At 39.4% G+C, this 17,525-nt stretch overlaps 1 protein-coding gene across 12 annotated transcripts in view; it reads right to left on the reverse strand.

Moving 5' to 3' along the window:
- LTBP1 (latent transforming growth factor beta binding protein 1) overlaps positions 1–17,525 on the reverse strand; it is a 456,087-nt gene that overhangs the window by 174,124 nt on the left and 264,438 nt on the right. For 11 of the 12 annotated variants that reach the window (XM_017870629.1, XM_017870628.1, XM_017870625.1 and 8 more), the window contains 2 exons: positions 10,426–10,528; positions 3,008–3,079 (listed from right to left, as the gene is read on the reverse strand). In XM_017870629.1, the coding sequence (XP_017726118.1) occupies positions 3,008–3,079; positions 10,426–10,528 (175 nt within the window). Of the gene's footprint in view, positions 1–3,007; positions 3,080–7,090; positions 7,196–10,425; positions 10,529–17,525 lie in introns of those variants that run through there. The other variant, XM_017870636.1, reaches the window with a different exon arrangement.

Genomic DNA, 17,525 nt, shown 5'->3' on the forward strand with positions numbered 1-17,525 from the left:
TACATACCCCATAAATATGTGTAATTATTATATGCTGATAAAAAAATAAAAGGAAATTCTTTTAAAACTTGAACTTAGAGATAAGAATATGACACAAAATTAAGGGACACAGTTAAAAGTCAGAATCTAGACTGATAGAAATTTACTTTTATTTATATTTCAGGAAAAGAAGAAAGGCTGACATCAATGACCTAAGTATGCATCTGAAGAAATTAGAAACAGTAGCTATTGAACAAAAAGGTAGAGGAAAAGAAAACAAAGATCAGAAATCAGTGAAATAGACAAATGTTTTCAACAAGGCAAATAATTGATTCTTTGGGGGAAAAAGTTGATAACATTGATAAATCACTGGTAAGCCTAATCCAAGAAAAACAAATATAGCACAAATAGCAATATAACTAAAAGGGACGGGGTTGTTATATAAATTAAAAGAAAACAAAAGAATATTAGGAAAACATTTCATATTAACAAATTTGACATTTTAGATAAAATGGCACTTTCTAAGGTAATACAGATTATCAAAACTGACACAAAGTAGTAATGGGAAATCTGAATAATAGTACAGCTATTAATTTGCTCCATAACTGAAACACTTTCTAAAAGAAAACTTCAGGGCCAAATGTCTTCTCCTGTGAATTATTCCAAATACATGAGGAAGAAACACCACCATAAAACTATCTAAGCGAGAGTAAGCCTTCTGTCTTCAAGTATCTATGAATGGTAAAAAATGGCAAACAAATAAAAACACACCATACCTAGAGAACATATGTATATTTTATCCATTTGACATTAAGAGAAATTAGGAGCATTCTGGAAAATGTATCGAACAATTAGCTATGCAGGATTGGAATAGTGAAAGGTAAATAAGGACCCTCCTCTGTCCTCTAGTTTAATGGAACAACTACAAGACTTTTCTGCAGAACAGAGTTCCCCAACAACCTTGTAATGAAATGTCTTTGGAAGTACTGAGCTTCCTGTCCATACAGGTGATTTGACAGTTTCATAGTAACTACTGGCCAGGGATATGATAGAGTATTTTTACCCTGAACAGTATATAAGGTTAGATGGCTAGTAGGCACATTCCAGTTCTATGATATGCTATCATTACCATCTGTCCCCTGGGACAGAGACTATGCATAAAAAGAAAGGAATTACAGCTCATTTTTTCACATAGGTTTTAGCCCCTAGACACCTAATTTCCTGAAGTGTCCCCTGTGATTAAGTAAGTCTTGTTTTGTAAGACAGTTAATCATTTAGTGGCATGTTTACAAACATTTAAAGGCGTGTTTATAAGGTAGCCATTATATTTCCCTTCAGTCTATACTTCTGAGTGCTAAACACACTCATGTTTCTAGGCCCTTCACAAACTTGGTTGACTTTATTAACCAAAAGACAATAATGAACACTGAACATCCAAATCCCAAAATCAGTCTGATGGGCACAGTGTACAAGGTTGTTACTTCCACTGCCCTGTCCATTCTATTTCTCCTAACGCATTCTACAAATGTGCTAAGGCTATAGACTTTTATCCAAATCTATAAAACAATAACTTGATTTATACTGTAAAATATGAATCTTAAAATCTATTCATTATTTAATTTAACCTACTCATTCATCCATCTAATTAATTCAATGATATCTTAAATTCTGACTCTAAAATAATGTAGATTAATCCAATATTCCCATGTTACTAAGTTTTACAGATGTTTCTCAAAATGTGTCATGGGTGGCCTCTCCTTAAGTGGTTAATTCTAATTTTCTCAACATTCTGTGACATATGATGAGGGCTTACAATATTTTTAAGAAAAAGTCTTTTAAAGACAGAATATATGTGCATTTCTAAAGAAAATTCTTTTATGTTAACAAAGACTCTACACATCAAAAAAGTTACACAGATGCAGCACTATAGACAATTTAATTGAGAAAATTCTCAGATAATCAAGATATTCCTTTGACATGAGCCATTTGAATAGGGCGTTAGACAATTTACTTGAGAAAATTCTCAAGTAATCAAGATATTCCTTTGACATGAGCCATTTGAATAGGAGGTTAACCTATACTCTGTAACATGACCTTAATCTACTCTGTCCTAAATATATATGCTGGTCAAGGATACAGAGCCTCAGAACACAAGTCAGAAGACATGTGCCATGTTCTCAACATGGCTTTTGGTTCTATTAGACTCTGGGAGGCTCTCTGCTTTCTCAGTTTCAATGTACACGTATTTCCAAGTTACTAATAACATCTTCATCCTAGACATGTAAGGGAAATTAGAAGCATTGATCTTCCCATAAAGTAACCAAAACAAAATATGATATCATATTGGGTACTAAACTAGGCCTTGGTAAACTCAAGTTATAATCTCAGCTCTATGCTGCCACAAGAAAGTCACTTAACCTCTATGGGCTTGAGTTTTCTTATTCATAGACACTGGACCAGACAATCTCCCAGCTTCCCCCTGCTTGTACAACTTTGCTGTACTGTTCAACATAAACTGAGCAAAAGTACTCGGGGCATTTCACACTTAGCTACATAGCTTTTCTTCTTGCCTAGGCAAAATGTGTTTACTCTGGTATCTAGTTCCTGAGATGACCAGCAACATTTCGATGAGAGGAGAAAAGGGAACTCTGTTGCCCAACCATGCACTGGCAATGAAGTAGAACTGCCAGGTACATGTGGGTGCATGCAAGCACATATGTGCACATGCCCATGCAAGGATATGACTAGCATGGAAACCCCATGTGCTCTCTAATGTGATCCCAACTCTTTTAGATTCTATCCAAACTCTTTTAGATTAAAAACTTGCAGCAAGTGTCAGTGGTAATAAAGCAATTCCAATAACCATACTTTAAACTTATTTCCTTCTATTTCCTTAGCCAAAAGGAGTGAACATGAGGTGGTTCACTGTGACAGGCTGGGCGAATGAGCAAGCTGTGGCAAACAACTGACGTTTCTAAAAAGCCAAAACAACTGTTGAGCCCACATCAATGAATTCAGTTAGTCTTACCTTGGCAAAACGTGTTGTTAACCCGCTTATAACCTGGTAGGCATTCCATCATTTGGTTGTATCCATGATAAGCTGTAAGGGAAAAAATGCTTTGTTACACACTTAGTTTACATTCTTACAATCTTAGACTATTATAAGCGACATCTGAAGCCATTTAAGGCATCAGCAGACTGACTTATTCATTTATTAATACAAGAAACCAATACCAATGTATATCTCCATAATTTCTTTCTTTTTTTTTTTTTTTGAGATGGAGTCTTGCTCTGTCACCCAGGCTGGAGTGCAGTGGCCGGATCTCAGCTCACTGCAAGCTCCACCTCCCGGGTTTATGCCATTCTCCTGCCTCGGCCTCCCGAGTAGCTGGGACTACAGGCGCCCGCCACCTCGCCTGGCTAGTTTTTTGTATTTTTTAGCAGAGACAGGGTTTCACGGTGTTAGCCAGGATGGTCTCGATCTCCTGACCTCGTGATCCGCCCGTCTCGGCCTCCCAAAGTGCTGGATTACAGGCTTGAGCCACCGCGCCCGGCCAATTTCTTTCCCATTCTGCTTATTTTTCAGGATACTTCATATTTTGCAACAAAGTCCCAAGAAGTTATCAGTAAATCTTTATTATGTTAACTGAAACAATCTTGAGATTGTTGTACATTTTCTTCTAATTAGTGATTACATATTTCCATCACAAAGGATCTATTCCTCTCCAGTGACGTGCTTCAGGGTTTGGATTTTCTTATCCATTGTAGGTAGGGTTACTACATGTCCTGGAACATTCTGGGTGATGTCTGTTATTCCAGCAAAGTTAATTAACAGTACTTTACTCCCCAAAGTGTCCCAGTTTAGACAATAAATTATACACTCATCCTAATTACTGGCTCGGGTATCCCAGTCATGAGATGATTCTTACTATTATGAACCTGAGAAGAATAGGCAGGTGATGAGAGGAAGTCAGGAAATTAAAAGGGCTGCACTCAGAATAGGCAAACAATACAAATGTTGCAATCACCAACTTCTCAACAAAATCCTATTTCCTGAGATTCTGATACTCTTGAGTGAGACCTGAGAGACCACCTGGCATAGTGAATGCAGCCAAAGTTCTGAGATGTGGCAGAAGTGGGTTTCAAATCCTCTTCCTATCAATAGCTGTGACCTTGGGAAACAAGCCTCTTGGGTTTCACACAGAAATTCTCTACAATGAGGGTAATTCCCATCTAGTGAGCAGGGAAGAGTACTTCTGCAGTTTAGACAGAATTCATGAAAAATGCCTACCACAGGGCCTAAGTGTGACAAGCACTCCCAAAATGTCAAATGCCATTGCTGTCCTGCAATAAGGAATTCTATTAAGAGAATACTATGCAACAGAAAACAAGCTATAATCAAAATGGGATGAAAGATTAGACCACTAAAAAGACTTGAAAGAGGAGTAAAAGGGGAAAGTGAAAAATAAAAGGGAAATTTTCTATTAAAAAAAAATCATTTCAGCCTCCCCATATGAGCTTTATCTGTCACCACTAAACGAACAGGGTGAATATGTACTGGGCTGTCCCTCTTCTCCTTCAATTCTTTTCTTTGCTGTATTTTCCCTCTCTTCAGATTCCCCCAGATGACCAAAAGAGATCAGAGTGAGGCGTTTGGGAAAGGCAAATTAAAAGAGGGGAGTTATGGGCGTGTGGGAGTCCCCCCATTCAGCTCCTTGGCCTCACGTCTGTCTTGTCCCATAGACCTCTGGAGCACGCTTCCTGCAGAGATTGTGGGATCTCTGGCTGCAAATTCCTCAGAGACAAAAGAGATGGATATTAACTTGTTTTAGAAGTTTCAACAGTCATCTACTTCAAGGCAGAGAGCCAGACCAGGCAATCTCTTACAGTCCTCCTCAGCTTAGGATTTTATGTTCATTTTCTTCTCAAAAGTTTTAAAGGACAAGTGACTTGTTCATGCTAAGCACATTTCTAATGGGTCACAAACTATTTAATGAAATCATTTGCAGATTTAAAATTAAGTTTTCACGGCAAAAAAAAAAAAAAAAAAAAACAGAAAACAACAAAAAAAGACCAACAATGAAAGGCTGTTCTGTATGTGGCTAAACAAAAACTTCAAATGTTAAATAAAAGCCACTTGAAAAGTAAGGTTTGAACTAATTTGAGTGAAAAAAAAAAAAAAAAAAAAAGAGGTGTGGAACACAAAACTATAGCGGAGAAAGCCAAGGAAAGTCTACTTCCTTCCAAACTGAGTATGATTTAGAGAGGAGTCCCAACCAAAGAAAGGAAAACTTTTTAAATGACACAGGAAGAATGTGACCCTGAGTGTGTTTCTTGGGAGTGAGTCACATAAGACAGCACAAACGGAATAGATGTCAACATGTTAATAGTTTACTTCATTCATAGTCCACATTGCCCTCCCTCAAGAGAAAGCAGTTTCTTCAATTTTATACATTAAATGAGCCAACATATGGATTGATTTTCATCAACATTTAGTTAAAAGTGACAGAAACTTTGCATTTTCACATTCAACTAAGTTCTTATCAAGATTAAAATATACAGCTCACAAACCACAGAAATCAATGAACTCATCTTAGATAAAATGACGCAATTCTAGACAAAATGACAAAAGGTCAAGAGTGGAAGTTAGGGATTAAAAAAAAAAAAAAAGGACAGTAGGAGTCGCTTTACCGTAAATGTCTATCACATCCCTGCTACTTTGGGGTTTAGACACGAAAGAAAAGAGAAGCAGCTAAGCAAAAGATATACAAAGAAGGGGTAAATGAAAAGAAAATAAGAAAGATGGGGAAAGTATTTAATATTAGAGAACATAGACTTAGCCCCAAAACAAAGTTCTATGAACCTGAATTCCCTCATCCTTAATCCTTCGACCTAACAGTGGAAAACATATCATCCTCCTCAATATTCCTACAGACAGACAGACACAGTAAACAAAGAAGAGGCAGGTTTAAGGAAAAAAAAAGAGGGCAATGCCTTTTCAACGTTTTAGCTATAGATTCCTATTTAATGATCCACAAGACTCAATAGTAAATGAAAGAGCTGGGAATCGAACTCAGGTCTACCTAACTTCAAACACTAAAATTTGTAAATCAAACCAAATGTATCATAGCTATCCCTTTGGTCAGGTTGCCAAAATAATTTTAAGCAAATGGATCTTCCAGTGAGGATGAACCATCACACTCAACCTACTTCCTGGAAATCCACATTGCAAATGATCATCAAATCAGCTTAGAACATCTACTTGGAAAATTCTCTCAGTACTGAAAATGTCCTTATTTACGTGGATTATTTTGTAAATGAAGAATTCATTAATTATGAGGAACTTTAGTGAAAAGTTCCTCATAATTTCTGGATATTAGAAATCAGTTATCCAGAGTTAATACTACACTGAAAACTAAAGGTACAAATTATTGTTGGTAAGAGAGTATTAAAACGTGTAAACCTGATTTATTCAACTCAGTATGTTCTGAAAATACTTTAAAACAAATCGAAGCCTGGGGTGTTGATATACATTAATGTTGCTGAGGTCTGTGACAGCATAAAACCAGTGCTAGAAAAAATGGGAAAGAATCGTGTCCTAGTGATTACAAGTTTCTCTTTTACAAATCAACAACCAATTATTTCTCCATTTCAGCTTTCCTTTTAATGACATTTGAAAACCGATAACATAACAAAACTACAACATAAGTTGTGGATATTTAAAAAAATCTCATTTAAGGAATTTAAACCTAGGAAATAACAACTGCACTGACTTTTATAGGGTTTGAAACATTTATTCACCATTTTAAGAGATCTTATTTTCTCTTCCCCTGAGACAAAAGTCCATTTTAGCTCATTACCGCTTAAGACTTTTTTCCCCATAAGTAATCCAACTAAAGAGGATAATTAATAACTGTGCTTATTACAAAATAATTGACATGAAAACTTTTCAGACTTGCAAATTTTCTGGAAATGCGTATTATAGTACTACATTCTAGAATTCAGTAAGAGAGTTATTTGAAAGTCTAATATTGCCTCATCATTAAACGAGTAGTCATAAAAAACAGATATGCTACATTGACCTGCAAAGGAGTGAGGAAACATTACTTACATGGTTTCTTGGGGCATTTCTGGCATTTGTTAAAGCCCCAGGAGGTACCCACAGTTCCACAGCAGTCCTCTTGCTTTGAAAGGCCAGGGAGCGCTTTGCCACACTGCAATGATTAGGTGTGAAATATGAAGGTTAATTGAGTGCAGGATGCCCAGCCCCAGAGCACTGCTGTACCTCACAGTCACACTATAAACCAGTTCCCTTGTTATCGACACAATTAGAAAGGAAAAAAACTGTAAAACTTGGAAAGAAAATACCCGGACAGAAATCAATACAACACAAAATGAACAAGTACATTTCCAAATGAGAGCACCTTGGAATACCAAGTCTAAGAAGTCTTAGACTTAGACCTTGGAAATATCCAGTCTAAGAAAATCTGTCAGTGCTCAGAGTACTTTACAAAACTTACGTTTCCAATGCCTTTTTTTCTTAATAAGAGCCTCATAATGTATAAGATCAATATAGGCTTTTAGATTTTAGTTGTATCTGTCTGTTTAAATCTCTTGTGTGGATCATCTGGGAACAGAACTCTAAGGGTATGGCATGTGTGTAAAATGTGAGAAGATGGCACAGGTCCCACCTACAAGAGGCTTCTGATCTTTCTATAACCCCAAGGCCTGGGCACTGACAGGACAGAAGAAACAATTACTGGCTGGGCCAAATCAGCTCTAGCAGAGACGACGGCTCCAGGCAGCCAAGTGTTCTGACCCGGGGAGGTCAGCCAAGCTAGGAAGGTGCCAGCATGTTTAAGCAAGACCGGCTTGAGCAGGCAGAAGAGCAGGACTTACAGGCTACTGGTACAACACGGTTGTCCAGTGTTAAGACCAGGTAAGACTCCTGGTCAACCATAGGAAGTGAGAAAAGCTGAGAGGCAAGGGCCTAAAGTTAGACCTCCTCAGTGGGGCAAGGAAGTGCCTAAGAAAACAGATCCTGCTCTGTGGACCCATCCAAAGCCCAGCCTGAGGGGAGGACCACCTGACTCTCCACCCCTGCTGTGCAGGCTAACACAGCCCACATTTTTTTCTCCTGTGTAAACGCAGAGCATCCAAGGGGTTATTCTGCCTTCCTCTGTCTCAGTCTCTACAAAATCCTCCCAACAGTTTCCAGAGTTGTCTTTCCAATCTGATCCAAATCTGATCACATTACTGATTAAAACTTTCACTGACTCTCCATTGTCTGAAAACTGCACACTCTGGAATGATGTATAAGGTCCTTCCTATTCCCACCTGAGGCAATCTCTTGTCCCCATCCACCTCTACCCTGCAGACATACCAAAGGGCTCTTTAGTTTCTGAACAAACCATGTCCTTCCAAAAGAAGCATGTCTCCCTGGAACACCCTCTCCTTTTTTCTTTCCCAGAATAGACTTTATTCAACCCTTGAGATGTATTAATAGCTCTGAGAACCATCACTATGAAACCTCCCATATCTCCTTAATTCCAATGAGTTCCTCCCTTCTTTTATCCCACAGCACTGTCTATATAGTCTACTGCCTCTGCGATGCATTTCTGTTAAATGCGTATGTATCTTATGTTTATATTCCAGTACATAGTACATGTTGCAAATGGTCAGGAAACGCTGCATGAAGAAAGGAACAAACAACCTAGGGAACTAAGGAACAAGCTAGTTATAGGCCATCCAGGCAAGCAATGGAGGGGTCAGGCATGGTGGCTCATGCCTGTAATCCCAGCACTTTGGGAGCCCAAGGCGGGCACATCATGAGGTCAGGAGATCGAGACCATCCTGGCCAACATGGTGAAACCCCGTCTCTACGAAAATACAAAAAATTAGCCGGACGTGGTGGTGCATGCCTCCAGTCCCAGCTACTCAAGAGGCTGAGGCAGGGGAATCACTTGAACCCGGGAGGCAGAGATTGCAGTGAGCCAAGATTGCACCACTGCACGCCAGCCTGGCGACAGAGAGACTCCGTCTCAAAAAAAAAAAAAAAAAAACAAAAAAAACAAAGGNGCAAAAGATATACAAAGAAGGGGGTAAATGAAAAAGAAAAATAAGAAAGATGGGGAAAGTATTTAATATTAGAGAACATAGACTTAGCCCCAAAACAAAGTTCTATGAACCTGAATTCCCTCATCCTTAATCCTTCGACCTAACAGTGGAAAACATATCATCCTCCTCAATATTCCTACAGACAGACAGACACAGTAAACAAAGAAGAGGCAGGTTTAAGGAAAAAAAAAGAGGGCAATGCCTTTTCAACGTTTTAGCTATAGATTCCTATTTAATGATCCACAAGACTCAATAGTAAATGAAAGAGCTGGGAATCGAACTCAGGTCTACCTAACTTCAAACACTAAAATTTGTAAATCAAACCAAATGTATCATAGCTATCCCTTTGGTCAGGTTGCCAAAATAATTTTAAGCAAATGGATCTTCCAGTGAGGATGAACCATCACACTCAACCTACTTCCTGGAAATCCACATTGCAAATGATCATCAAATCAGCTTAGAACATCTACTTGGAAAATTCTCTCAGTACTGAAAATGTCCTTATTTACGTGGATTATTTTTGTAAATGAAGAATTCATTAATTATGAGGAACTTTAGTGAAAAGTTCCTCATAATTTCTGGATATTAGAAATCAGTTATCCAGAGTTAATACTACACTGAAAAACTAAAGGTACAAATTATTGTTGGTAAGAGAGTATTAAAAACGTGTAAACCTGATTTATTCAACTCAGTATGTTCTGAAAAATACTTTAAAAACAAATCGAAGCCTGGGGGTGTTGATATACATTAATGTTGCTGAGGTCTGTGACAGCATAAAACCAGTGCTAGAAAAAATGGGAAAGAATCGTGTCCTAGTGATTACAAGTTTCTCTTTTACAAATCAACAACCAATTATTTCTCCATTTCAGCTTTCCTTTTAATGACATTTGAAAACCGATAACATAACAAAAACTACAACATAAGTTGTGGATATTTAAAAAAATCTCATTTAAGGAATTTAAACCTAGGAAATAACAACTGCACTGACTTTTTATAGGGTTTGAAACATTTATTCACCATTTTAAGAGATCTTATTTTCTCTTCCCCTGAGACAAAAAGTCCATTTTAGCTCATTACCGCTTAAGACTTTTTTCCCCATAAGTAATCCAACTAAAGAGGATAATTAATAACTGTGCTTATTACAAAATAATTGACATGAAAACTTTTTCAGACTTGCAAATTTTCTGGAAATGCGTATTATAGTACTACATTCTAGAATTCAGTAAGAGAGTTATTTGAAAGTCTAATATTGCCTCATCATTAAACGAGTAGTCATAAAAAACAGATATGCTACATTGACCTGCAAAGGAGTGAGGAAACATTACTTACATGGTTTCTTGGGGCATTTCTGGCATTTGTTAAAGCCCCAGGAGGTACCCACAGTTCCACAGCAGTCCTCTTGCTTTGAAAGGCCAGGGAGCGCTTTGCCACACTGCAATGATTAGGTGTGAAATATGAAGGTTAATTGAGTGCAGGATGCCCAGCCCCAGAGCACTGCTGTACCTCACAGTCACACTATAAACCAGTTCCCTTGTTATCGACACAATTAGAAAGGAAAAAAACTGTAAAACTTGGAAAGAAAATACCCGGACAGAAATCAATACAACACAAAAATGAACAAGTACATTTCCAAATGAGAGCACCTTGGAATACCAAGTCTAAGAAGTCTTAGACTTAGACCTTGGAAATATCCAGTCTAAGAAAATCTGTCAGTGCTCAGAGTACTTTACAAAACTTACGTTTCCAATGCCTTTTTTTCTTAATAAGAGCCTCATAATGTATAAGATCAATATAGGCTTTTTAGATTTTAGTTGTATCTGTCTGTTTAAATCTCTTGTGTGGATCATCTGGGAACAGAACTCTAAGGGTATGGCATGTGTGTAAAATGTGAGAAGATGGCACAGGTCCCACCTACAAGAGGCTTCTGATCTTTCTATAACCCCAAGGCCTGGGCACTGACAGGACAGAAGAAACAATTACTGGCTGGGCCAAATCAGCTCTAGCAGAGACGACGGCTCCAGGCAGCCAAGTGTTCTGACCCGGGGAGGTCAGCCAAGCTAGGAAGGTGCCAGCATGTTTAAGCAAGACCGGCTTGAGCAGGCAGAAGAGCAGGACTTACAGGCTACTGGTACAACACGGTTGTCCAGTGTTAAGACCAGGTAAGACTCCTGGTCAACCATAGGAAGTGAGAAAAAGCTGAGAGGCAAGGGCCTAAAGTTAGACCTCCTCAGTGGGGCAAGGAAGTGCCTAAGAAAACAGATCCTGCTCTGTGGACCCATCCAAAGCCCAGCCTGAGGGGAGGACCACCTGACTCTCCACCCCTGCTGTGCAGGCTAACACAGCCCACATTTTTTTCTCCTGTGTAAACGCAGAGCATCCAAGGGGTTATTCTGCCTTCCTCTGTCTCAGTCTCTACAAAAATCCTCCCAACAGTTTCCAGAGTTGTCTTTCCAATCTGATCCAAATCTGATCACATTACTGATTAAAAACTTTCACTGACTCTCCATTGTCTGAAAACTGCACACTCTGGAATGATGTATAAGGTCCTTCCTATTCCCACCTGAGGCAATCTCTTGTCCCCATCCACCTCTACCCTGCAGACATACCAAAGGGCTCTTTAGTTTCTGAACAAACCATGTCCTTCCAAAAGAAGCATGTCTCCCTGGAACACCCTCTCCTTTTTTCTTTCCCAGAATAGACTTTATTCAACCCTTGAGATGTATTAATAGCTCTGAGAACCATCACTATGAAACCTCCCATATCTCCTTAATTCCAATGAGTTCCTCCCTTCTTTTTATCCCACAGCACTGTCTATATAGTCTACTGCCTCTGCGATGCATTTCTGTTAAATGCGTATGTATCTTATGTTTATATTCCAGTACATAGTACATGTTGCAAATGGTCAGGAAACGCTGCATGAAGAAAGGAACAAACAACCTAGGGAACTAAGGAACAAGCTAGTTATAGGCCATCCAGGCAAGCAATGGAGGGGTCAGGCATGGTGGCTCATGCCTGTAATCCCAGCACTTTGGGAGCCCAAGGCGGGCACATCATGAGGTCAGGAGATCGAGACCATCCTGGCCAACATGGTGAAACCCCGTCTCTACGAAAATACAAAAAATTAGCCGGACGTGGTGGTGCATGCCTCCAGTCCCAGCTACTCAAGAGGCTGAGGCAGGGGAATCACTTGAACCCGGGAGGCAGAGATTGCAGTGAGCCAAGATTGCACCACTGCACGCCAGCCTGGCGACAGAGAGACTCCGTCTCAAAAAAAAAAAAAAAAAAACAAGAAAACCAATGGAAGTTTAGCATCCATACCCCAGGCTAGTGAGCAGTGTGTGGTGACAGAAGGTCCAGGCAGGTGGTGGCCCTCAGAAGGACAGCAGGTAGTAGACACCAGTCACCTGGCAGGCCTCCAGGGACAGCGTTTCTTTCCCGCCAGGTCCAAGCATGCAGCATTTTGATTAAGGCTCTAAGTGACTACACATCCAAATTGTAAAACAAGACCAAACCACAGAAGGCCCAGCTAAGTTTTAGTTACATCATAGCTTTGATGTTCTAAGGTTTCATTATTTTTAATGATTTCAACAGGATGCTGTGCGCTCTCCAACAGCAGTATATGATAGTGATTAAAAATGTGACTCAGGAGTTAGAGAGGCCTGAGTATGAATTCTGACTGTAGGGCTTCTTACATGCATTATCTTAGACATTTTCATACCTATAACATAGATTGCATAATAGTATCTTTCTCACAGGGTCATGAAACATGAAAGAAAAAAGGCACGTGCAATGCTGAACATTATAGCTGAGCACTTACATGTGTCAGGTATCATTACCATTATCATTATTATTATTCTTATAGATAAAAGCTCCCTACTCCAAATGTTCCATTTGAAGCCCCTAATGTTTGTCAGATTCCCCAGGGAGTAGAAGGCGTGTGAGTGGAGTCGATTGTAAATGGTCCTGTCAATCAAACAGGTTAGTCTAATCGCCCTCTCGAAAGTACCAGACTCTATAAAAAATGACCCTGAGACAAAATGAATTTCCCTAATAAAGCTGGTGTTGAAGACATTTTGAGTTAAGCAAAAGTAGGCATACCAAAACAATTGCTTTTTTCTTTTAGATGAACTTGAAAAAACACATAATTCTGGGGAAGGCACTGAAAAAAGCCCTAGTGTAAGTTAGCAAAGCCCAAGACCATCACATCTCATGAAACCGGGGCAGTAACTCCTGTAGACACGTGACACGCATTCCTTGAGATAAGGAAATTCTCTCATAAAACAACACAACTGGATAAACAATGAGGGACGTTGTGTGCCAGATACCAACGCACTGACTCGGAGAAGTCTGTTTGGAGACAGGGCTCTCAGCGAAGTGTTTAAACCACGTGCAGTGAGGGAAAGTCCCCGAGGCTGGAACAGCGGTGGGGCCACAGATGAACAGTCTCAGACATGGGGGAAGACTGGACCAAAAGAAATATGATAAAGTGGTAGGTGGGCAGGTAGTCCCAGAGATGGCGAAACAAACATGCATCCGCATGTACACGCAGAGTGGGGAGAGGAAGAGGGAGAGACACATCCAATGTGAGAACAAACGGGAACCTGAGAGAAGACAGGCACATACTCAGGGCTGGAATCAGGTAGTTTCCATACTCCTTGAGCGTAATCACAAAACATGTAACCCTGAAATATGAAGGACTGAAGGAAGGAAAGGGCAACAATGACCCAGGCCTAAGACTGGGAACAAAATGATTCTGTAAAAACACACAGAGGTCCCCACTGTTGCAACCCGACTACCAAAGCATGCTTAGGGTTTATTTCCAGTTTTATAAAATTGATGTAAGACACCAGTTCACATCATATACAGATCATTCTTGTACTGGACTCTTTAGGTTCATCTTCTAATCAAGCAAAACACTCAACACTTGCTGATTTTATATGCTCAAAATGTTAGAGGCAGTTAAAATCCAATTTTCACCTTGGATTCCTAGAATGTTTTATTGGGTAGGGCAAAAATAAATCATTTTTTCTCAACCGGGCCTCCAGAAAGGTACAAGGTTTTCATTACATGATTCAGGCTGCTTTATCCCATGGCTTTGTTTTTGCAGGTCCACAGCCAAGAGCAGCATAAGCCATCCAAATTGATTAAATAAATGGTAGTGTAAGTGGTACCACAACACTGTGTGTGTCTTGAAACTGGGTCTGCACAGTATAAGAATAAGCTACAAGAGATGAAGTCACAGTTATAACAAGACTGAAAGTTCTCCATATGCCTTTTGGTTATTTAACTATGAAGAGGCTTCGATGTGCAGCCAGAAACTTCATCTGAGAGATTTTTGTGGCCATACTCAGGGTTCTCACCCAAGAGATCACTGAACACCACAGGGTCTCACCTGGATGTAAGAAATGCCTGGAAGAAAAGAAGGTAGAGGAAAGATCTTCTCTCTCCCATACCAAAAGGCCACACTGAAGAGAATCACATAGAACAGGATGAGATCAGCATTCAGAAAATCCTTGTCCATGACTGCTAGGTTCTGCTCTTTGGTGAGAGTAATCATGTGCATATAGGCTCACGCTAACTATATTTTTACGCACAGATTGAGGTGATGTTTTACAAGTTAAAAACACACATGGAATTCCTCCTTTGTGAATTATTCACTACCTTAACATGGAAAACTTCATCATTTCAGGATGTGTCTTACGAATAAGCAATCCTGGAGAAATGTGCTAAACTTACAACCTGATATTTAGCTAAGTCAAGTCCAAAACAAAAATCCTATCGGGTCAAACAGGCTATAATGCCTCAAAAAGCTCATACAACCTTGGGCTGCAGATTAACAGACACTACAACCCTACACAGCTGTCCCAGGATTCAGCCCATGCATGACCTAGCTGAAGCAGTGCAAGCAGAAAAATGAAAGTTCTGGCAACCAAGTCCTGTGAGGATCAACTGAGGAAAGGAGGAATGGTGAGACTACGTGCAGACATGACAGCAGTGTTCAGATACCCTGAGCAAGAAGAAGCCTGTTGCATGATAAAGGTCCAGGTTGAGGATCTCTGATCCAAAATGCTTGGGACTAGAAGTATTTTAGATTTCAGTTATTTTCAGATTTTAGAATATTTGCAAATACTTACCAGTTGAGCATCCCAAATCCAAAAGTGCAAAATCTAAATTGTTCCAATGAGCATTTCCTTGGAGTTTTATGTTGGTGCTCAAAACATTTTGGATTCTGGAGCCTTTTGGATTTCAGACTGTTGGATTTGGGATGCTTAACTTGTATTGGCAGGACTAAACGCTACAAATCATAGAAAGAGTGGATTCAACTTCATTAAGTAGAAGATCCTTTCAACAGTTAATGCTCCTTAACAATGGAAGATGCTGACTTCACTAGGAACTGACCATGGAAAACCATCTCTCAGGGATGCCCAGGATTTGAAGCAGATGACCTTTACAATTTTTGCAAGGTCTAAGGTTCTGTGGTCACTACATACTGATGGGTTACATTATCCCATCTAGGAAATACAAGTTACAACACACCACAGCAGAACTCAAGTGTTTCTGCTGCTCTCACATCTATAATAGGACTGCGTCTGGGCAGACGGCCTCCTAACCATCTCCTTTTGTCTTATCTCCTCCTCCCTCATTTCGACATCTCTAGAGTTGCTCATGCTGCCTGGGCCTCTAACTTCAGGACTTATACAAATAAGGCAAAAGAAAGAAAAACAAACAAAGCTACTCCCATCCCTGATTCACCAGTACACTGGTCATGATTCCTGGAACATTGAGTGCATGAAAATAACTTTCAACCCTTCTTACGTGCGCATCTGTATAAACCCTGTGATTCACATGGTAAGGCTATTCAAGAATCATTACAATTATTCCACAAATATCTATGTTACTGCATTTACAACACAAAATTATTATAAGCAACAGTGAAAAAAACTTTTAATTTTGAAGCCAGTTGTCAAAAATTACAGATTGTAGGGTAATGTATGCAATCTAAATCTTGGCCTGATTGGGAACACATACCTTCAGACTTTAATCTCATTTTTGAGGTAATACTGTAGCACTTCCCTGATATTCAAAGTTGGGCTGTGATCACAGTCCCTTTTACATCTCCCTATCAGTGTGAGAGGAAAGATAGTTCAAAACTTATCATTTGGTAACCAAGGCTTGCAATTTTTGTCAATTAAAAAGTCACCACTGGAGTTGCTTCAGAGCTGAATGATGATTTGAAGAGATTGTGATAGATGGTGGAGTATGGTTTCATAAGGTTTTAGAAGATTTAATTTTCAGGTATTACAATTGCTGGTACCTATAGTACCTGCAATGCACCCTCATTCAAAGAGTGTTTGCCGCACTGTGCAGAGTCCTGGGGAAGGAGAATCCAGCAGTGGTGGTAAGAAAAGAGTGCTGGACTGGAATCATCAGACTTGGATTGAAATCCCAGATACTTCTTACTAGCAGTGAGAAGTTCAGCAGATCATCCAACCTCTGAGTCAGTAATCCTAACCCCAAAGGATTGTGAGATTAAATAATACTTATCCAATCAAGATACTGGGACTCCATCAACCCCTGTGTGGGGATCAGAAAAGGGCAGCTCTAGGATGTGACCCGCACCAGGACATAGAGTTTGATGAGCAGAGCATGGGCTGGACTCCAGACTCCAATCATCCCCCCTCAACTGGTGTATGGTGTGGGTAAAACCTACAACCAGCATTGAAGTACTGGCCATTTGATAAACTCTCAGGACACATTTATTAAAAGTGTTCAGATATTTATCTATTAAAAGGGCCACTCCATAAAGATAGCCACATGTCAGGAACCCATTACTTAATCTTACTATTTAAAACACTAAAAAATGATAAACTGAAATACTCTTATGAATTGTCTTCATTACATGTATATAACTCATTTTATTATGCTATGAAGGACTATTATACAATGAAGTATAAAATATTTTAAGGTTGATTGGCTGTGGGTTTGTCATAAATAGCTCTTATTATTTTGAGATACGTTCCATAAATACCGAATTTATTGAGCGTTTTTAGCATGAAGGGCTGTGGAATTTTGTCAAAGGCCTTTTCTGCATCTATTGAGATAATCACATGGTTTTTGTCTTTGGTTCTGTTTATATGCTGGATTACGTTTACTGATTTGCGTATGTTGAACCAGCCTTGCATCCCAGGGATGAAGCCCACTTGATCATAGTGGATAAGCTTTTTGATGTGCTGCTGGATTCAGTTTGCCAGTATTTTATTGAGGATTTTTGCATCGATGTTCATCAGGGATATTGGTCTAAAATTCTCCTTTTTTGTTGTGTCTCTGCCAGGCTTTTGGTATCAGGATGATGTTGGCCTCATAAAATGAGTTAGGGAGGATTCCCTCTTTTTCTATTGATTGGAATAGTTTCAGAAGGAATGGTACCA

This window comes from Rhinopithecus bieti, unplaced genomic scaffold (genome assembly GCF_001698545.2).
Source record: "Rhinopithecus bieti isolate Rb0 unplaced genomic scaffold, ASM169854v2 scaffold_5341, whole genome shotgun sequence".
Lineage (NCBI taxonomy): Eukaryota > Metazoa > Chordata > Mammalia > Primates > Cercopithecidae > Rhinopithecus > Rhinopithecus bieti.